Source organism: Lactuca sativa, chromosome 7 (assembly GCF_002870075.4).
Source record: "Lactuca sativa cultivar Salinas chromosome 7, Lsat_Salinas_v11, whole genome shotgun sequence".
In the NCBI taxonomy this organism is placed as follows: Eukaryota; Viridiplantae; Streptophyta; class Magnoliopsida; order Asterales; family Asteraceae; genus Lactuca; species Lactuca sativa.
Window position 1 is genome coordinate 138,416,101 of NC_056629.2, and position 20,992 is coordinate 138,437,092.

A 20,992-nucleotide genomic window follows, 5' to 3' on the forward strand; every position below is an offset into this window, starting at 1 on the left:
GATTATATTCTAATAAAAGATTTATTTTTTGCCGGACATACCGATTTTTTTTCTTTTTTTTTTCCACTAAGTCATGTATGGGTAAAGTGAGTGAATAAGTAAAAAGTGGGAATCCAACTTAATTCACCCGCTTAAATTTATAAAATAGTTGCATAAATTTATAAAATAGTTGCAGGTGTAAACATACCTTGCATTTTTCTCATCCTTACTATTTTTCGTGAGACCAAACATGAAAGTATTGGATTAGCTTCCTATAAAAATCTAATGCATGAAAAAAATGAATAAACCAATTCAACAAAATCTAAGAACCACATGGCTTCTAGTACAGCGGTATCCAGTGTTGTCCTCCCTCTTTGAGATCGAGGGTTCAAGTCTTGCAGTGGACATAAATGGAATAATTTAGAAGTAGTTTAGTATATTTTCCGTTTAAAAAAAACAAACAAACAAAATCTATAAAATTAAAAGTTAAAACATCACCTCATGACCTAACACTCGATAAGCATTGAGGTCACAGTAAAGACCGACACAACACCACCTTTACTTATATAATTTTCAAGATTTAAAATTATGCTAAATTGACATCAGTATGGGGACATGAAACGATGGGAGTAGAATATTTCAGTTTACTTGCTAAGGGTGTGTTTATGTGGTGGGGGAAGGGTACTTAGTTTCACATACTAAAATAAATTTGGTAAAAAATTATATATTAATTGGTAACGATAGATTAAAACAGATAAAACTATATAAACGAAAAGATAAAAGTTGTTATTAAGATCAAAATTCATGAATTCAATTTGCTTAATCATAAGTTATACTTTACATGTTTGTTGTACTACAATAAAAATAAATTCCTTAATCATAAGTTGTTACCAATTGTAACAAGCAAATGTTTTCACATCTTCATATTTTACAATTTTACAATTATAACATCCTAATTTGTTTATTATTGTTCTACAACCAAAACATCCAATTTGCTTATCTTCTAATTTTATTTTATTTATCTTTACAAATATTATAAACATTATATGCCTAAGAGTTTGCCATAATTTCACATTTTATAGGATAAACAGTAAACTTTAAAGAAACCAAGAAACCTGACGGTCGAATGTATTATTCGTCAAAATGGTTGGTTCCAGATCCTTAAACCTAAAGAAAAAACCTAATAAAGAAGACTATTCGCCGAAGGGATTTGAAAGTGTACATAAATTATGCATATATTCTAAATGTAATGATATTACGAATATAATATTTTTTTAATTATATGTTTCTTATATTTTCATACTTTTAGTTTATTAAATTTTATATTTTTATATACAACATGATTATTAATCATTAATCTTAATTTAAAGAACATGATTAATATTTTTAAACTACATATTAATTAAAAATAATGATGATAGACTTACGGACAAAACATCAAATTGTATATAAAACTAACTATTTACGAATGTATGATTAATGATTACGGTTTTTATAGTGTCTATGTTTGTTTTACTGTGTCAACTAGGGATAAAAGTGGGTCCAAACTCAGACCCAGAAAACCCGGAACGGGTTAACATGATTTTGTAGAACCGGTATATAGGAACTGGTTCTGTTCCGAGTACGGTATCGGGTAAAGTGCGTCTAGAACCGGAAAACCTGGAAACATCAAAGTGGGTAGGTTGGAACCGGATAAAGTGGGTTTAGAACCGAAAAACCCAGAAAAACTAGATTTTTTTGTAATTACTTACTATTTAGCGGATTGAACTTTGAAAATTTTCATATTGATATCCCGACTTTAGGGGACTGTAACTCATTGAATATGAAACCAAAATTGACCAAATTATAGTCTAAAATCATGTACAAACTCTAAATTACACTCTGGAAAAAACTGCATTTCTATCCGACTTTAAACGAATGAGATATGCATGTGTTAACATTTTCAAAAAATACAAAGTACAAAAACAAATAGCTGAAAAGTTGAAAATTTCCAGTTTTGATATACCGACTTCAGGGGACTGTTAATCATTGAATATTAAACCAAAAATGACAAAATTATAGTCTAAACTCATCTACAAACTATAAACTACAAGTTGGAAAAAACCACATGTCAATCCGAATTCAAACGAATTAGATATGCATGTTTTAAAACTTTCACAAAATACAAAAAAGTTAAAAAAACTAAAAACTTCCAACTTTGATATCTCGACTTTGGGGGACTCTAAGTCAATGAATATAAAACTAAAAATGACAAATTTATAGTCTATAATCATGTACAAACAGTGGCGGACGCAAACTGTTTTAGTAGGAGTGTCCCTCGTACTTCAAGTCGGTGCACCTAATAGAAAAAAAAATTACACTGCGTGCCGGAAATTGAGCAGTGGCCCGGGACCCTCAATGCTCCACTAAGGTCCACCACTGTGTACAAACTCTAAACTATACGTTGGAAAAAGCTGCATGTCAATTGGAGTTGAAACGAATGAGATATGCATCATTTAAACGTTTCACAAAAACTGGTTCCGGCCCTAAAAGTGGTTCCAATTCCTAACACCGGTTTCGATTTTTAGACCCGATTTACCCGGACCCGATGAACCCAAACCCGGATAAAGCCAATTTTTAAACCCGAAACCGGTACCGGTTCTATATATTTCGGTTCTAATGGTTCTGATTCCAATTTCGGTCTGGTTTTTTGTTCTAAATCTCATCCCTAGTGTCAACCAACCGTGTAGTACACAAGTTTTCATAACAATGTAGATCGCATATTCATAATAATATATACTAGGTGTGAGATGAATAAAATACTGGAAGACAAAAGTATGGTTTTTTGTTGTGTTTAACTTTGAAAAATTGTGAAATTAGACAATTTTAAGAAATTTATTGTTAATTACTATTGATTTGATGTTTTGATGATATTAATTGTTTGTGATTTAAGTTAATTGTCTTATACATTATGGTTTTTTTATTATTACAAATAATATGTTTGAACTTTTAAAACCGTTTGAGCTCTAAATTATGGTTAAAAACTACACAAAATAACCGCACCAAATCATGCGGTTAATAACCGCAACACAGGAAAAACAAAACTGCACCGCAAAAATAACCGCCTAACCGCACCGTAAAAATAACTGCATCAAGCAGTTTTGAAAATGGATTAACCGCATTTATGGTTAGTAGTGAGGTTTCGACTAATAACCGCACCGAATCACACCGTGCTCACCCATAAATGTAACTCAATCAATACCTTAAATATACAATTTCCCATAATGTTTATGTTAAATATAACAAAATTAACATCTTTTGTTATATTTATTTGAATATCATCCCACCATCAAAAGTTGATAGAGAAGTTAGAGGAGAGAGCATAAACGGATGAGACGTGGATCTTCTTTCTTCCCTTCCCCTCCCCAAAACGTATACTTTTGCTTTTCCAAAAATCAAATCCAATCCAAATTTTGCACTAATCTTCATCTCTTCCCCGATCTGATGCAAAGCCCTTATCACATCCCCACACTCCAGCTGTTGCCACCTAACTCAACTTCAAGTTGAACCCGCTAGATCTCTCATAAAACCTTCTTAATCCAACACCCTGCTATCAATTTCTCACTCCCAACAACTTTTTTTCTCCAATTTCTGCTCAAATTTGACCTTTTCTTCAAGAAAATGGAGTCGTGAAAGACAAAAAGCAAAACGATAGTAGGGTTTTCTGGATTTTGATGTTGAATGGCCTCACACAGCTGGAAGGATGCTTACAGGGGCATGTCTGCGGATAATATTAAGGGTTTGGTTTTAGCATTGTCTTCCAGTTTGTTCATTGGTGCTAGCTTCATTATTAAGAAAAAGGGTCTTAAGAAAGCAGGCGCCTCTGGTATTAGAGCAGGTGGTTACACATCTCACGATTTGTTTCAATTTGCTTTTGATTCAAGCAACGATTATCATTTCTTTCAACTTCACTGTGATTTATTCTGCGCCCAGGTTAATTAAGTCTTCATTAGTTATGGACTTCTTTTTACTTCAAATGGGAAATGTTGGACTTCGAATCCATGATACAGTCCACAGATCTGAATGATCTTCTGGTTTACTTTCGTGTCGATCTGACAAGGGCAATTATTACCGATCGGCCCTTTTACTTTCCGAATCGTAATTTATGCTTCCATTGTTGACACCACTAGAAAGTTTCATAGATGTTATCCTCTCATTTGCGATTTGCAGATGACCTAATCATCATGAAGTTCGACAGATTTTTAAAAATTGAGTTCACTCCACCTTTCAAAGGTTGATATTGTTGAAATTAAAATGGGTGATTGTTTCAAGTCGTGATTGATGCCAATCAAAATACTTGAGGGCTATCCATTTGGTTTGAGAATTCTAAGTTCAAAGCTCCCTAACAATGGAGATGCTTTGAAGCTCTTTCTTTTTCTATTTAAGTTATCACCTTCTTTATAACTTACCATTTCAGATTCCAGTATCCCATTCCAGTTTCCACCATACAAATTAGCTTTCTGGATGCATGTGATTTATATTACTTATAGCATATGCTTCTTATAACAGTCAAATCACTATCCAACTAACAAAACTCTACCTTTTTTTCTCAGGAAGTGGAGGATATTCATACTTATACGAGCCTCTATGGTGGATAGGCTTGATAACGAGTGAGTATGTTTCTTGTTGTTTAAAACTTTACACTGAGGGCAAATTTGTAAACAGTTAACTTTCTCTGTAAGATCAAAAAGAAACACTTATATAGCTTAACAGATTAAGTCATAATCCTATTGACACTTTTATTGAATTTCACAACAGTGATTGTTGGAGAAATTGCAAATTTTGCAGCATATGCATTTGCACCAGCTATTTTGGTGACTCCTCTTGGGGCACTCAGCATTATTATAAGGCATGAAAAAACTCAAACTCTACATGATCTGATTATATTTATACGAATATTTATATGATTATTAAACATCAATAAGTATCAAATATTGCAGTGCTGTTCTTGCACATATTATACTACGAGAAAAGCTACACATTTTTGGAATTCTTGGTTGTGTTCTATGTGTTGTGGGGTCCATCACAATCGTTCTACATGCTCCTCAAGAACGCCCTATTGAATCAGTCACAGAAGTATGGGATCTTGCCACTGAGCCAGGTATCTAAATCTTAATATCTTCCTCCTTTAATTTTTCAACTTTTTTGGGAAAAACACATAAAACTACTACAAAGTACAAAGCACAAGTCTTTTTCTGTTATTCTTCCTTTCTTTTTTACATTATTGTTATTCTTTCTGCAGCTTTTCTTCTATATGCAGTAATGGTGTTGATAGCTGTTTTTATACTTGTATTTCACTATATACCCTCATATGGTCAAACACATATAATGTGCTACATTGGAGTTTGTTCACTAGTAGGTTCTTTATCGGTATGTATCTTTGTATATTTTCTAACTCTTTTTTTTTCATATGGATATTGTCATTCATCGTGTTTATTTCATAATTATTTTTTTTTAGGTTATGAGTGTGAAAGCTATAGGTATTGCTTTGAAGCTAACTTTATCAGGAATGAATCAGTTAGTATACCCCCAAACATGGGCTTTTACCTTCATTGTTTTGCTTTGTGTCATCACTCAAATGAATTATTTAAACAAGGTAACAACAAATGTACTTTTATTGATCTATTTATTATTATTACAACATTGTATATAATTTTTCAAAGTAAAATGTCTTAAAATTTCACCCTTTTGGGAATTGATATTGACTTTCAGGCACTTGACACATTTAATACTGCTGTTGTCTCCCCAATTTACTATGTTATGTTCACATCTCTTACAATCTTGGCAAGTGTGATCATGTTTAAGGTAATTCTTAAAGTAAATTGACTTTGGTAGACAAACATGAAAAGGGTATTTATGTCTTTTTATCTATGTTTACAACAGGATTGGGATAGGCAGAATCCAACCCAGATTATCACTGAACTTTGTGGTTTTGTGACAATTCTTTCTGGAACCTTCCTTCTTCACAAAACCAAAGACATGGTTGATGGTATGTTGCTTTACTTCCCATAAAGATAAAGATTTGTGAACTAGATTTTTGCATATTGGTTTCAAATTATGTTGACCATGGTCAAATCTTGATTATATAGGTCAAATACCTCTATCAATACGATCATTGAAGCATATGGATGATGAAGAAGATGGTATAGATCAAGAAAGCATCCCTTTGAGAAGACAAGACACAAGTTGTATGAGGTCTCCATAATGTATTTTTTTTGCTCATATGTGTACAATTTTTCCACCTTCTCTCCATGGATACAGAGGTAATTGTACACCATGGATCTCTTGTTTAGCTAGGAAGATATTAGTTTTGGGAATTGGGGACTTTCTAATGTAATTGTAAACCACATTTGGTTATACAAAATGTATCCCATTTTCCTTCATGTTTCATCTCTTAGAAATGTCCAATCTTTAATAACCCTGAATCTTGATGTCAAAGAAGAAAAGGGTTTTTGTTTTTTTTTTTTTTGGTTGATTATTGTTGTGTTTGATTACTGACTTGAAGGAAGAATCCCAAGTATGCTAAAAAAATTTAGGACTAAATGTAAAAGATAGCAATGTACTTTTACATTTATGAACTTGACGTTTCCCATGCAACTGTTAATACAAACAAGAAGTAGAATGACACTTAAATATCATAAAGTTATTTTTTTTCTTTTTGTAATTTTTTTATGAACTTGTTAATGAAAGAATATCAATGTTTTTTTTTTTATATTTTCTATGTCAAAAATTGTTTATTAAAATGTAAAAGTTTTTTATGGAGAATTTTGTTGATTGACGCAAACATTTACCGAAAAAGTGATTATTTTTTAAAAAATGATAATGACATAAATAAGTAACAAAATATCTAAAATTGTTTTAAAAATACTATTAAACTAAATAAATGTTGTCATAAGGTAACTTTTGTTTTTAAAATACCATTGTAATAGAGATTAGTAGGTTCTCCCACTTACAAGTTACAACGGTATTTAAAAAACAAAAATAAAAGTATATTATTTTATGATAACATTTATTTAGTTCAATTTTATTTTTAACACTTTGGATAATTTGGATAATTTGTTACTTGTTTATGCCATTATCCTTTTTAAAATCTCCAAAAATATGGATATCTTGAAATATAAACTTGTCCTTTTATGATCATATTAGTAAATAGCTCTTGTGACTTATTCAATAATCCAATTAAAACTAAAACAGGTAAACATAAACTAAAATACGTTTAGAGGATCACTAATCCATACATGGAAAACTAGTACGGTTAGAAACAAAACATAACTTATAGAGTAAATTGCGGTTTTGGTTTTGAGATATACACCCTTTTGTAGGATTGGTCCTAGTTTTCGAAATTTGAAATCAATGATCCTCATTGTTGGCAAATCCATCAACAATGGTCCCTCCATTTGTTACCATCGATATATAAGTTTGTTAAGTACGCATGCACAGATTAAGACTCTCTGTGACGCGCTACAGCTAGCTAAAAAGTTAACTTATTTTTCGAACTTTTTTAGGTTGTTATGTTTGGTAAGCCAAAAAATAGCTTATAAGCTAACTTTTTAAAAAGCTACTTAGACTAGCTTTTTATGAGTTTTTTAAAAAAAATTTCAAATATGCCCTTAATTAATTATAAAAACACATTCTTTTAAATGTCCTTTTATATCATTTAACATTTTTCAGCTAGTTTTACCAAATGTCATTTTTTATCAGTTAGTTTTTCATCTATCAGCTAGTTTTTTATTTAACAGCTAGTTTTTCAGCTAGTACGTCAAGCCTAAAATGCCCCGGTTTTGTCTTTTTCTATTATTAAATAAATAATAAGTCCACTCCGACCAAGCCCACCATGTTTTAATTCAGAGTTCTTAATTTTTTTTGTCAGAAATGGTCCATCTAGTTAGTAGCTTTTAACAAATTTGGTCCAAGGGCAAAAAAAAAAAAAAAACTTTTTTCTATTGAAATTAACAGAAAAATACAACAATGTTAGCCTAGAGAACCAAAACCGATGGGTTTGCCGTTTGCCAATCATGAGGGTCAGTGGTGTCAAATTTCAAAAACTAGGACCAAACTTGCAGAGAAGTGTACACAACCACAGGGACCAAAACTGTAATTTAGTTAACCTAGATATAGCATGTAACTATATAATTAATAAATGTACAAGTTATTTAAAGATTTCTTGAATACAGATTACAGCATTAACACAGACTCCAATCTCTAGCACGACCAATGTTAAGAATGAGTGTGTCATCATTTATTCCTGCAGTTTTTGCAGCCAAAATTCAACAACTGAACTGAATTATCACAGTGATCAACATTGAGTTGATTTATCTTCTTGTAACTATAGGATAGTGGGATACATAATATTTAGTATCACAAAGCATGAAAAAGAGTTGAAATTACCTATAAGATCTTTTACTCTTTCTCAAAAAAGAAAAAAAGATTTCATTTCCTTATACCCTTTTGTTTTCAGGTCACACATCACTTGTTTATTTGCTTTAAGAGACCAGAAACAGAGCCACAATGAGTTGATTTATTCTCGCATTGCTCACAGCATGATTGTAGTAATTGAATAACTCTGATACACCTGTTACAATCAGAAGTGCATTATCAACATCAAGATGCAACACAGTGAGCAATTTAATCATGCATAATAGCAGAGATAGCTAAAATTTCTGGATACATCTTTGATAAAGGAACACTAGTGTTGGATGAATTCAATACAATCTTGGTTCATTTTGATTGAATTCCATCTAAAAGTAACTATTATATACTTCTATTATGACTTCAATTTTTCGGAAACAAAATCAAATTTAAAAAATAACTACTTCTAGGTTCGAATATGATCTTAAATACGCCCTTAATCCCAAAAAAAAAATGCGTTGTTTGAAGCATAGATGAAGTGAAATATATTAGTATATGTCCAATTCTAACCTACCAATTCGATATAAGCAGAACAAAGAAATCAATTACGATTTTTTGCGATTCACGTCCCAAAAGGGAGTTTGAATCAATCACACAAAGTAAGTGGTAACATGAAATTAACGCCACAGCTATTGTGAAAATGATCGTACATCCTAGGTGAAGTAAAATGGTGTTTTCGAGAATCAAATTGAGCAAAAAGGAAAGGGTGAATTGCGTACCTTTGGGGAAGAAAGTTGTTCTTGGAGAGACAAGCTTGAATGTCGCAGGCTTCCTTCTTGCAGGGTTCTTTGATCTCCCGTGCCATCTTTGAATATTGCTTGCTAGTGGTTTCGGTAAAGATGGCGATTTTAGGACTATCAAAGTTCAATATTTTCATCGATTACTCCTAAATTTTTTATTTTTTATTTTTTATTTTTATTTTTATTATTATTATTATTATTTATTTATTTTATTTTTTTACACTTTTACCCTTTTTTTCCCGGTTAGCCGATAATTAGGACTTTTTTGTCAAAAAAATAAAGTTTAGAACTTTCTTATTAAATTGTCAATTGGGACTTTACTGTCAAAAGAATAAAGTTTAGAACTTTCTAGTCAAATCGTTGAAAATATTGAGACTTTAGTGTATATATATAATTTTTTTTTGTTAGAAATTTAATTGTATGATACTCTTTAAGCATAAGAGTTATTGAAACATTCTCTAATCAGCTAGATCCTATTGAAATCTTTAACATCTGCTTCTTGTTAAATCGTTTTTTTAATCTCAACAAACTGACATTGAAAAAAAATAGAGATAATCAAGAAAGAAAGAACCAAGGTTGTATTGGCTTTTTGCAGTCCTAAAAATGGAGAAATAAGAAATCGAAAAAAACGAAATTATCCTTCTTTCCCTTCTCCACATTCACACCATTTTGACTAGGCATGTGTTGTTTGTGTTTGTATAAAGTCAGGGCAATTTCGTTTTTTTCAGTTTCTTATTTCTCCATTTTTAGGACTGCAAAAAGCCAACACAATTCTGGTTCTTTCTTTCTTTCTTGATTATCTCTAGTTTTTTTCAATATCGGTTTGTTGAGATTAAAAAAATGATTTAACAAAAAGCAAACCTTAAGGATTTCAATAGGATGTAGCTGATTAGAGAAGGTTTCAATAACTTTTATGCTTAAAGAGTATCATACAATTAAATTTTTAACCACAAAAAAATTATATATACACTAAAGTCCCAATATTTTCAACGATTTGACAAGAAAGTCCTAAACTTTATTTTTTTTTACAGTAAAGTCCTAATTAATGATTTGACAAGAAAGTCTTAAACTATATTTTTTTGACAAAAAAGTCCTAATTACCAGCTAATCGGGAAAAAATGGTACAAGTGTTAAAAATTGCCGGTAATTTGGACTTTACTGTCAAAAAAATAAAGTTTAGGATTTTCTTGTCAAATCGATGAAAATATTGAGACTTTACTGTATATATCCCTTAATAATTTAACGAAAATATTGTGATTTTTATATTATATAATTTGATTTTTGATTTTTTTTTAAGATAGTAACCTCATGTTAAAAAATTTGTTATTAAAGTGTAGATATAAAATTAAAGGAGGATAGATATATTATAAAAAAACAGAGAACCCATTGGTTTTTTAAAGACCAACTTAAAAGTTGTCTGAATAATTGATTTTATGTTTTAAAATAGTAACCAACTCATGTTGTATGCTTACATGTTATCTAAACCATTTTTTCAAATTTTACAATTGTGACTTGATTTTTAAAACAAATTTGGTCTAAATTTAAATTTTGTTATGAATTGGTCTTAATTTTTTTTTACAAATTTATTTGTCTATAACTTTTTTAAGACTTTTTTCTATAATGGTTTATAAGATTTTTTTTCCAAATTAAATAAAAAAAAAAAAAAACATTTACAATATGTTCTTAATTTTTTTTCCAACTTTTGCATATCTCATATATACTAGCAAACTATTTTTTCTTGATGATTGTACTCATACTTAGATTTGATGAAATAACAAATATAATTTAAAATTAGAGTAACTAATAAAACAACGATTAATCGATCATAATCGACTCCAAGGAGCCAAAATCAAAAGTACATATAAGAATTTGTTTAGATTGAACAGTACAATAAATTTGAAATTGTATTGTTAGCTTAATTGTCTCTTAAACAATTCTTTTCAAATAAAGTAGATGTATACGTAAGAAACTTTATCGAGTATAATAAACAATATCATATCATATCATACTAAATAAATTATTACTAGAAATGTTATGGAAAATTTATATTCCAGACAAGTTTTTTTCACTCTAAACCTTGAAAACTTAGCTTCAATATGACACTTGTATCTTCTAAATGGCTTATTTATTTATTTGTATATGTTACTTTGGGAGGTTAAGATCACTTGAAGAAGAGTGTATAACCATATTATCTCTTTAAATAAGTTGTAGTTATTGGTTGTCCTAAATTGCAATTCATGAAAAAATTTGTCCGATATATAAAATTTTGAATCAATATTGTAATATTGATTGATATAAAGTCATCTTAAAATGTACATTGTTTAGTCTGAAATATACATATAAAGAAAACTTAGTTAGATATTGCATTGATGTTACATTAATTAACATCTAAGCTATAAAGTAATTATATATCCAACTACACGTTCGAAAATTACAACGGATACATTGTTTATTATATTTATATATTACTTACATAAGGTAGTAAGTGAGAAATAATAAAAGATTTATGTGATTTCTAGTTTATAGATAAATTATTCAGAAAAAGTTGTTTATAAAGATAACGAATAGTCACACACAACTTAAAAATGTTTACAGATTTCCTAGAAAATGTAGACTGCTATGAACTATTTCATATAAGGATAAAAAGGGCATTTACGTCTTTTGCACACCAGATCAGATGCGAATAGTAATAAGGGATTCAATTGAGAAAGACCATTAAGAAAAAAAAACATTACAAAGAGAGCGTTCATTATTAAGTAATAATTAAACAGATTCCCAAACAATATTTGCACAAAACTAAGTTCAATAATAATAATAATAATAAAAGTCAATGAAATGTTTTATCATATTCTAAAGTTACCACCTCCGGTGAGTCTCCAACTGGGATATAAATATATTCCCAGACTACTACCAGGTGCAGAGACCAAAATACACTAAATTAGCATAATTAAATAATAACAGAAACAGAAACCAAATACACAAAAGGAAAAGGGTTGAGACTTGAGAAGATGAAGAAGCTAATGAAAAAACCTGCAAATACTTGTTTTGTTTTTAGCCATTCATGAAGGAAAGAAAAGCTTCAGGCTTCATATGTGAAGTGGGCCCGAAACATCACGTGTAGAAGAAGAGCCAGAGTCTTTTTTCAAAGAAAGGTTTGCGAATTGGGAATCAAGTTTGTCCTTGCTGGCGGTTCTCCGGTGGTTGGGAGGCGGCACCGCCTGCTGTGGTTGTTGCTGGTGTTGATACAAGGCTCGCAGTCTTCCAATCTCTCTCTCAAGAACTTCATGTTCCACTGACAAAATAAGTTGTTAGTTTTCAAACATTTAATTAAACCCCTTCATTGTTCATTCATTTGGTTTGTAGAATGGAATCTGTTAAAGGGATTGGAATATCAATAACTTTTGTTTATTGTAATTGTATATAATTAAATTTGTGTTTTTATTTATTTCAATATATATATAGGATGAGGGTATTTTGGTCTTTTGAAAAAGAAAGAACGAAATTGAATTGAAATCCTTCCACCCTTCCATAGGAATGGTGAAATCCATCAAACATGGAATTTGAAGGATTCCGAGGGAATTGAATTCCATCCATTTAGCAACCAAACACACCATGGAACTGAATCTTGAGTTTCCATCGGATTCCACCGGAATCCGACAGAATTGCAATTCAAGATTCCATTCCATGGCGTGTTTGGTTGCCAAATGAACGGAATTCAGTTCCATCAGAATCCTTCAAGTTCCATGTTTGATGGATTTCACCATTCCTATGGAAGGGTGGAAGGATTTCAATTCAACTCCATTCTTTCTTTTTCAAAAGACCAAAATACCCTCATCATATATATATATATATATATATATATATATATATATATATATATATATATATATATATATATATATATATATAATAATTTTTAACCATAAATGAAAACTTAAAAACTAGTATTTAGTTATTATTAACGAATTCCATTCAATTTCCTGTGACATGTTACAATTCCTTCATATTCCAATTCCTTTCATAGGTTCCAATTCATTCCCAAAACATTAACCAAGATTGTCTCTTTATATTCCATTTTCAATGTTAAATTTTCCAAAGTATTTCTTGTAATTATACTATTAAACATGTGTAGAAACTTACTGTATTTAATCAGTTGCTCTTGAGCCAGACTCTCCAACCGTTGTTTCAGTGCTTTATTTTCCATGCCCAGAATAAGACTTTGCTGATTCAGAAATTCCACCTCAGCAGACACCTCCGAACCCTCTGCCTACAGTCACAAAATATATAACATGACCTGGTTGAAATCAATAAAATATTAATAAAAACTTTTCTTTTTTTTAACATTTCTAATCTATACCTGTAAAGCCTGTACATTTTTTTCCAGCTCAGCAATGTACTGAAGCTTCCTTACCCGTGAACGTTGAGCAAATTGCCTGTATCAAGTTGATTATTAGATGAGCCATTTATCTCATATGAAAACCAGATAAAAGATATCATCTTGACAAAAAGAGTGAGAAATCCATTGATTTCTAGAACAACTTCGCTTAGTTTCTAGAGTCATAAAGATGAAAAACAACTTGATTTCTAGAATCCAAATTCCCAGATATATAGTTTTACTTAATTACATGAGCATGAATAACTGTAATCAAGATGGGAAAGTAACAAAAGAGAGAAAAAAATTTGCTTACTGTTTGGCACGTTTTGTGTCTGTTTCTGATGCAGAAGGTTTGTTGATAGAAGAATCCTTTCTTTCAGAACTATCTCCATCTTGTCTAACAGATTCAACTGCATCTTTCTTCTCACTTGCTATTGAGGTATTCCCATCATGCTCCCTTGAAGCATTAGAATGTGTTAATGCATTTTGTGAAGGATCCCATGCCCGATTCTTATTTTTCATCAACACATTATGTTCCCCATAAAAAGGAGGATTTCGTGAATCTTTATAAATATCAAAATCTTGAGGTCCCCATGAAGGAACAGAACCCAAGTTTCTCAATCTGTAATCATTTTGTGCTCTATATTCGTTGTTAAAAACAGCATTAGCTGCTTCCATGTATGTAAAAGAGTCACTTGATGAACGTCTATGCCCTCTTCTTACAGGTGATTCTGGTTCATTAAGAAGATCATCAAGCCAAGAAGGTTGTTCTTCTATCAGAAAGCTTTCAGATGAGGTTCGTTGATGTGAATTTGCATCTCTGTATTTTGGTGGACCTTTTGGGGCAACAGCAGGATTTGAGACATAATCTGCATATGATGGAGCAATGCTTGGAAATGGACTTTTAGGGGGAAGTAAAGGGTTTTTTCCAGTGTACATCATACTTCTCATTGTTGAAGGACCCTTGGAGTTCGCCATTGTTAGAGTACAGATCCCTGCAAAAAAACTGAAACCAATTCAATAGAAATAGAAAGCAGCATCCAGATTTGGAAGTAATCCCTTAGAAAACATCACAAACCATTTACGACACTTCTAATCACAAAAAAATCAAGTCAAAATAAATTCTTATCGAGCAATTCATTTTTTCCTTACATGTTACTCCTACAACTCTTATGTGTCCTATCGCAACAATCAATCAATTAAAAAAAAAACAAATACTGATGAACTCCCCTTCACCTACATTATCCGAAAGATGAATAATTGAAAGCTCAGAATCAGCAAAAATTTTGACGGGAAATTAACCCGTAATTACCTCTATACACGCAGTAAAGATATTCAAGAATAGGCAATGTGATCAGATAAAAACGAAGATTACAAATCGAATCGAAGCAGAGTTCCTTCTTGTCCTAATTTTTGATGATTAGGGTTTTCTTCGTCTTACGAATCCTTCCTTTCTCGTTGACTTGCTTGATGAATAAAGCTCGGGTTTGACAACCCAAGATGAGATGTTCTTGTTTTTACACCTTTTTGCCTTTTTCTTATTTATTATTACCTCCTCCTAATAATACTATCTCATTTACAAAAATAATAATAATACTAATAATATATTAATAAAATAATAAAATAAACTTTTATAGGGAAATGATATTTCAGAATACTTTTTTGAAATTATGTACCAAAATAGATATTTTAGATTATATATTACAGTTTTATTTTAAGATCAAGATATATAATTGATAAACTTGACAAAAATAATCATCTTTCTTAATTATTTGTAGAATAATAATAAAATATTAACCATGTTCTTAAATATAACCACATATTACTAGGATCCATTACAAAATGCTATACATTGTGTACTATGAAATTGTTTCTACGAAAATCGTATTTTTTTATCAAGAAAATATTATTTGGTGTAGTAGGGATCTTCAAAAATTATATTCTCAATAAAGTGAAGTTTCATATTATGATAATGGAGTTTTAGGTCGAAAAATATTTTATAAAGAAAATGTGTAAAATATAGAAAAAGAGAAATTAAATTTTAATTTTCCAGCATTTTGCAATTTGTCATTTCAAATTTGATGGCTATTTTGAGATGCTAAATTTTTGGTTACTTTTAGCAAATTATTAAGAAAAATGGTTATATTTGGTATTTTCTCTATATAATATTATAATTGAAAAAATGAATGTTTAGCTAAAAATAAAATAAAATCTGTACTATTATTTATTTTAAAATTTTGTGAATTACAGAAAAAGTAAACAAAAATCATGAAATCCACCACACTTTTTGTCCACTTGCAAGTTTGCAAGCTGTAAAATTGGCAGGTTGCAAGCAAAGGAAGAATGCTTAGTTGGTTTATTACATTTGCCTCCCTAGAGTTTGAGCTCAACTACAATATCAGCCCCTATAGTTATAACAATTTACACATTCCCACAACTTTGAAATTTTGATTACAGCTGTAAATATTTCAACTTTTACTTCTTTTAGAAAGAAAGCAATTACAAGCAAAGAGAAAACGTATTGAGCACTTATCTCTAAACACCACAACAATTTACTTTTTTAGAAAGAAAGAAATTACAAGCAAACAAAAATGATGTTTGTATATAACCAGACAAAGAGAATACTAATGTAGTGTTTTCACAATTTTCTAGATTTTAAGTTTTAAAAACTTAACTATTTTTTTTAAAGATAAAAACTAGTATACTTTTTGTAAAAATTGGAAATAAACCATATATGCTGAAAGCCGAATAGAAAAAAAAATTTATCAAGTTTAATGCAAAAAATAGCAACACACCTTCGTTTCTTTGTGATACTATATTTTTAATTTATTTTATTAGTACATTATATTTAAAAAAAACTACTACAATGGTCTCAAAATCAACATAAAAAATTGTAACCATAATAAGTTGCTTTTGAGGATATGTGTTAGCTTAATAAATGATATAAAATAATAACAATGACATAATCATAAAATAACAACCAAAACCAGTCAAAATCATAAAATTGACCAAAAAAGTAAAACTGGTCTCTTTCACTAAAAAAAAAACTTTTACTTTCTGATTTGATTTTTATTCAATAAAATATATTGCTATTTATTCAACATATATGATTTAAGTGGTCCAAATTAAGAATAACAAAACAAAATTGTAACAACGAAAAATTTGTCCAAAAAATCAAAATGATTATTGGAACCACAAAGAAACCTCTACTTTCTATTATTAGTAAAGTTTTTTTATTCCTTTTTAACGAGTCGAAAGGACCAAAAAGAACAAAAAATGTAAAAATTGTCGAATAGACCAAAAAAGTCTAATTTTATTTTTTTTTCCAAAAATAATTATACGTCATGTTATAAGTCTTTCATATCATTATAAAGTTCTTTTTTGTTCATTTTTAACTCATCCAAATGATAAAAAAGAACAAAATTGATCAAATTTACCAAATAGTCTAAAATGGTAATTTTCTGTACATTTACTTAACCATGGACCAGTTATGTAAACTTATTTAACCATGGATATCATTAGTAACATTTTTAACTGTACCAAAACGGGAAAATGAAAGTAACAAAAGTAGGATGCTATTACAAGCAAAACTGGTCAAAATCAACAAATTGACCAAATGACCATTTCTAAAGAATTTGTTTTGAGTTTTTCTTATCATTATAATGCTTTTTTTGTTCGGTTTAAAGTGACACAAATGACCAAATTCACAAATCACCAAATTCACCAAATGACCATTTCTGAGGAATCTGTTTTGATTTTTTCTTATGATTATAATTAATGTTTTTTTGTTTGGTTTAAAGTGACAAAATGAACAAAGTGACTAAATCAACCATAAAGGTAAAAATGATAGTTTTCAATACAAAAAACTACTTTCAGTTTTGAATAATTCAATAAAGTATATTGCGATTTAGTGCATTTAAAGCATGAATCGGCCAAATGCAATAAATACCAATATACTTTTACACACATAATCAAATTTGCCAAAAATGCACTTCCATTGTCAATCTACTTTATAAGATTGCATATTATTTTGTATGAAATTTTGTTTTTTTAACAAAACTTAACTTTCGTGTGTGTTAGGTAAGAGGTAAATACAAAAGATACCAATCTACTTTAAATAGAAACTCCAACGTTATTTAATGCATTTAGGCCCTATATGGGGCAAATACAACAAATACCAATCTACTTTATAATAATCATTTTATTATTATTATTATGTTTTTTAATATTTAATGCATTTGGGCCCTGTATGTGTTATTCTGTCTAAGAAGTCGTTTATAAGAATGTAGGTTTTTTTACTTTCCCATATTGCCCTTACCTAACATGTACCCATAATGATCTTTTTATAGACCAGCTCAGCAGCTTTAATGCAATTTACTACATTTACACCCTGTGTATGGTAAATGCAATAAATAGAAATATACTTTTTAAGCATGCAGAACTTTTTTTGGTATAAAATTTAGTTGGTTTTTTTATCAAAAATTATCTTTTGTGTGTGTTTTGCATATGTGTATGTCTTTACATTTGTGTTTGTATGTGAGAATGAGTGTATGTCTTTAAAAAAAAAAAAAAAACAGAAAATCACTAATTAAACCATTCAAAAGTAAAAGTAACCAACTAAAGGCATCAATAACATTCATCACATGATAATATCAAACAAAAACAAAAATTCAAACCCAATAATAAGATAATAAATTATTAAGAACCAAGCAGCTTCTTCCACCTGGCGTATCCAAGAACGAGCAAAAAAAGCACAAGAGAAGCAGCAGTTATGCCTCCAACAAATGGCTCAAATATTCCTTCAATGTCATATAATCGACATGGTATATTCATCCCAAATAATCCAGCCACTAAAGTCTCAAAAGCTATTGCAAATGAAGCTATGGTTAATGTTAACTGCAGTTGGATTAACTCATTTCTTTGGTTATCCAATTGGATGTTCACATAGTCTTCCGTGTCATCAATGTACTCACGAACCTACACAGGACAGAACAGAACAGGTTGTACTGTATTAGACAGAGTGATGTCATAGGATAATATATTTTGGTTTAATTACAAAAAAGATAGAGATACTGACAGATAAAATCTTGTTTCGAGTTCCATCAAGTTGCATGAAATAAGCCTCAAGCAACATCTCAAGATCCTCCACGTCATCGTCATTCAAATTGCCACTTGTCAACATACTTCCACTTTTTACAGAGCTTAATCTGCGCAGATGTAAGACATTATTTGGGAAGCTATTTGACCCAACACCTCCCAACAAAGCCTCACTTTGTTGATTTTGTAACCATTTCCTTGTTAGATACAACTGTGTCATATCTTCATCATCATCTAGAAGATGTTCAAGTTCATCCCTTACCTTTTGTACCCTTGCAAGCAAACGAGTAAGATTGCTTTTCAAACTTCTGACACGTTCAAGATTCTTGGTGCTGACATTCTTAGCTAATTCATCAAGAACAGGGTAAGCGTCCCTTTCAAGATCTGCTACACTTGAGTCCAGATATGTACACACTACCTCTAATGCGATTTCCAGAACTTGAAACTCAAATGGAAGCTCGGCTTGCAAACCTTCAGCAGTTTCTGGAACAGGTTGCCATCTTCCAGAAGCTGAGAGGTTTGATTCTGTATCACGTAAAGCAAGCTGGCGTCCACCTTGTTGTATACCAGAAGTGTTGACATGGTTTTTGTGAGAAAGTTGATGCCTCAGTTGATCCACAAATGGAAGAACCTCTTGACGAAGAGGATCGAGTAGAAGGACTTCTTCTGCTGTGACTATGGCCTTAATGTGTTCCAGGTTAACAACCATTGCTTTCTCCCTAGCTGTATCGTGAATAAGTAAAGGTGTAAATCGATGGATTTTATCAGAGAAAAGAAACCCTAAAAATCAAAGCGATTACCAAGGATATTGGAGGAGTTAGAGAAAACAGGGCCAAGAATCCTCAAATCCCTAGCTGGAATACCCGCCCGTTTGATGATGGTGTTCTTATCACACTCGAAAAGCTCAGATTCGCCAGACCTATCGAACCGCATCCACAATCTCGCTCCACCAGCCTTCTTCTTCGGTTTCGCCGCCACAACATCCCCGACGTTGGCCGGTGGTGACGGCGCGTTGGCCGATTGCTGCGACTCGCCGACCTTCTTCGTTGTTCGTCGACGCCTGGTTGTGCTGCTGCTACGGCGAAACGAGAATGGGTTCGACTTCCCCATTTTTTTTTCTTTTGGAGAAGGTCACTTGTCTACTTGTAGCATTTTCAATCCTCTGTTCAAGTTAAGGAAAATACAGATTATACCCATATCAATTATAGAATCAAGAAAAGGTTTTCACAAGCACCATAAAAGAAAAGAATTGAAAAGGTGCGATATTTAGGTAAAGATATCAACTCTTACAACGAGAAATTGATCAATATAGATAAACCTAATTATCAACTCAGTGAAAATCGTTCAATTGTGATTCAAAACGTAATTAATCAATATAGATAAACCCAAAATACAACAAAAGGCTGCATCTCGGTTCGTTCTTCCTTCACGACTGAAACCAAAAAAAAAAAAAAAAAACGCAAAACTTACCCGATTAATGAACGTATGAGCTGTTCTTCGTTGCTCGTTCCACTTCTTCTTGTTGATCTCTTTGATTCCGGCGATTATTTGGATTACAGTAGTTCCTTCCTTCCCTTCGTCGTTCCCGTGCCGAAGCAAAAAAGGAAACCACGAAGGGTTTTTACTTTTTACCCTTTCCCATGCTACAAATATTCCCTCTTTTTACAAGCCAGCCGCGTAAGCATATGCTGTGGCCTCTTTTAACCACATCAGAAAGCCTATGTGGCTGTTTTAAGAAGGAAACCGGTTGTAGTCGGTTATTTTGAAAACGGCAAACGAATTAAGTAGAAGTCTACTCGCAAAAGTCATAGATAGATTAAAGATGAAATTGATAAGATTCCATGCATCTCAAAAGATCTAAGGAGATTCATAATTTGAAATTGATTAATTTTTCTTACCTATCTTCATAAATTTGCAATAAGATTACAGTTCTTCTTAGTTTTGAATTGTTATATTGGATTTTAACCTTAAATATTAATTACGGTTTAAAATATTAAAGAATTTATATCAACTAACTAAAATTACTTTCTTTATATAGATGCATACTCTAGGAGAAGCTACTACTACTCAAACATCTACCGACCACAACTTCACTCTACTATGAATCCTCTCCAAATAAAAACTAGTTGGTCCAAATTACATGGATTGGATGCAAAATCTCAAGATGACTCTTCAATATGAGGGCAAATAATATGTCCTCGATAAACCTCTTGTCGAAGTCGATGAGTTAACTGCTACTCCATAGGAGATTGATACCTACAAGAAACAATATGACGACAAAACAAAGGTCGTTTGCATCATGGGTGTAACCATGGTACTGGAGTTGAAAAGGTTCTATGAGGACTAATGTCCA

General features: G+C 31.0%; 4 protein-coding genes across 6 annotated transcripts; 1 reads left to right on the forward strand and 3 right to left on the reverse strand.

Annotated features, from left to right (window-relative positions):
* Positions 1-3,307: 3,307 nt before the first annotated feature.
* LOC111913650 (probable magnesium transporter NIPA3) lies at positions 3,308-6,401 on the forward strand. Its single transcript, XM_023909369.2, has 9 exons — positions 3,308-3,856; positions 4,572-4,628; positions 4,777-4,867; positions 4,959-5,119; positions 5,261-5,388; positions 5,477-5,614; positions 5,731-5,823; positions 5,902-6,007; positions 6,108-6,401. Exons 1-9 carry the CDS (start codon positions 3,700-3,702, stop codon positions 6,221-6,223), a joined length of 1,047 nt encoding a protein of 348 aa, XP_023765137.1. The 5' UTR covers positions 3,308-3,699; the 3' UTR covers positions 6,224-6,401.
* A 1,715-nt stretch (positions 6,402-8,116) lies between these two features.
* On the reverse strand, positions 8,117-9,298 carry LOC111913651 (uncharacterized). 2 transcript variants are annotated; one of them, XR_002857574.2, is made up of 3 exons: positions 9,147-9,298; positions 8,407-8,590; positions 8,117-8,263 (listed from the first exon to the last, which is right to left on the reverse strand). XR_002857574.2 is itself a non-coding variant. In XM_023909372.2 (2 exons), the coding sequence occupies exons 1-2, from the start codon at positions 9,230-9,232 to the stop codon at positions 8,485-8,487; spliced, it is 192 nt and encodes a 63-aa protein (XP_023765140.1). In that variant the 5' UTR covers positions 9,233-9,298; the 3' UTR covers positions 8,117-8,484. The 2 variants fall into 2 exon arrangements, 1 of the variants encoding a protein (XP_023765140.1); XM_023909372.2 differs by having other exon boundaries at positions 8,117-8,590.
* A 2,654-nt stretch (positions 9,299-11,952) lies between these two features.
* Positions 11,953-15,061, reverse strand: LOC111913652 (uncharacterized protein At4g06598). 2 transcript variants are annotated; one of them, XM_023909373.3, is made up of 5 exons: positions 14,855-15,061; positions 13,856-14,537; positions 13,525-13,600; positions 13,308-13,434; positions 11,953-12,459 (listed from the first exon to the last, which is right to left on the reverse strand). In XM_023909373.3, exons 2-5 carry the CDS (start codon positions 14,518-14,520, stop codon positions 12,254-12,256), a joined length of 1,074 nt encoding a protein of 357 aa, XP_023765141.1. In that variant the 5' UTR covers positions 14,521-14,537; positions 14,855-15,061; the 3' UTR covers positions 11,953-12,253. The 2 variants fall into 2 exon arrangements, with proteins under 2 accessions (XP_023765141.1, XP_023765142.1); XM_023909374.3 differs by having other exon boundaries at positions 13,856-14,548.
* Positions 15,062-18,107: 3,046 nt separating this feature from the next.
* On the reverse strand, positions 18,108-20,302 carry LOC111913653 (magnesium transporter MRS2-4). Its single transcript, XM_023909375.2, has 4 exons — positions 20,110-20,302; positions 19,440-19,801; positions 18,620-19,362; positions 18,108-18,519 (listed from the first exon to the last, which is right to left on the reverse strand). The coding sequence occupies exons 2-4, from the start codon at positions 19,747-19,749 to the stop codon at positions 18,241-18,243; spliced, it is 1,332 nt and encodes a 443-aa protein (XP_023765143.1). The 5' UTR covers positions 19,750-19,801; positions 20,110-20,302; the 3' UTR covers positions 18,108-18,240.
* Between the last annotated feature and the right edge of the window lie 690 nt (positions 20,303-20,992).

Bases quoted from the DNA above. Each gene is read 5' to 3' on its own strand.
- LOC111913650 (XM_023909369.2), top strand. From the start codon at position 3,700: ATGGCCTCACACAGCTGGAAGGATGCTTACAGGGGCATGTCTGCGGAT. The intron at 5,824-5,901 runs GTAATTCTTAAA...TGTTTACAACAG, and splicing joins CAAGTGTGATCATGTTTAAG to GATTGGGATAGGCAGAATCC. The intron at 6,008-6,107 runs GTATGTTGCTTT...TTGATTATATAG, and splicing joins AACCAAAGACATGGTTGATG to GTCAAATACCTCTATCAATA.
- LOC111913651 (XM_023909372.2), bottom strand. From the start codon at position 9,232: ATGGCACGGGAGATCAAAGAACCCTGCAAGAAGGAAGCCTGCGACATT. The intron at 8,591-9,146 runs GTACGCAATTCA...TGATTGTAACAG, and splicing joins AACAACTTTCTTCCCCAAAG to GTGTATCAGAGTTATTCAAT.
- LOC111913652 (XM_023909373.3), bottom strand. From the start codon at position 14,520: ATGGCGAACTCCAAGGGTCCTTCAACAATGAGAAGTATGATGTACACT. The intron at 13,435-13,524 runs GTATAGATTAGA...TTGTGACTGTAG, and splicing joins AAAATGTACAGGCTTTACAG to GCAGAGGGTTCGGAGGTGTC. The intron at 12,460-13,307 runs GTAAGTTTCTAC...TTATTTTGTCAG, and splicing joins AGAGCAACTGATTAAATACA to TGGAACATGAAGTTCTTGAG.
- LOC111913653 (XM_023909375.2), bottom strand. From the start codon at position 19,749: ATGGGGAAGTCGAACCCATTCTCGTTTCGCCGTAGCAGCAGCACAACC. The intron at 19,363-19,439 runs GTAATCGCTTTG...TTCACGATACAG, and splicing joins TAACTCCTCCAATATCCTTG to CTAGGGAGAAAGCAATGGTT. The intron at 18,520-18,619 runs GTCAGTATCTCT...TGTCCTGTGTAG, and splicing joins CTCGAAACAAGATTTTATCT to GTTCGTGAGTACATTGATGA.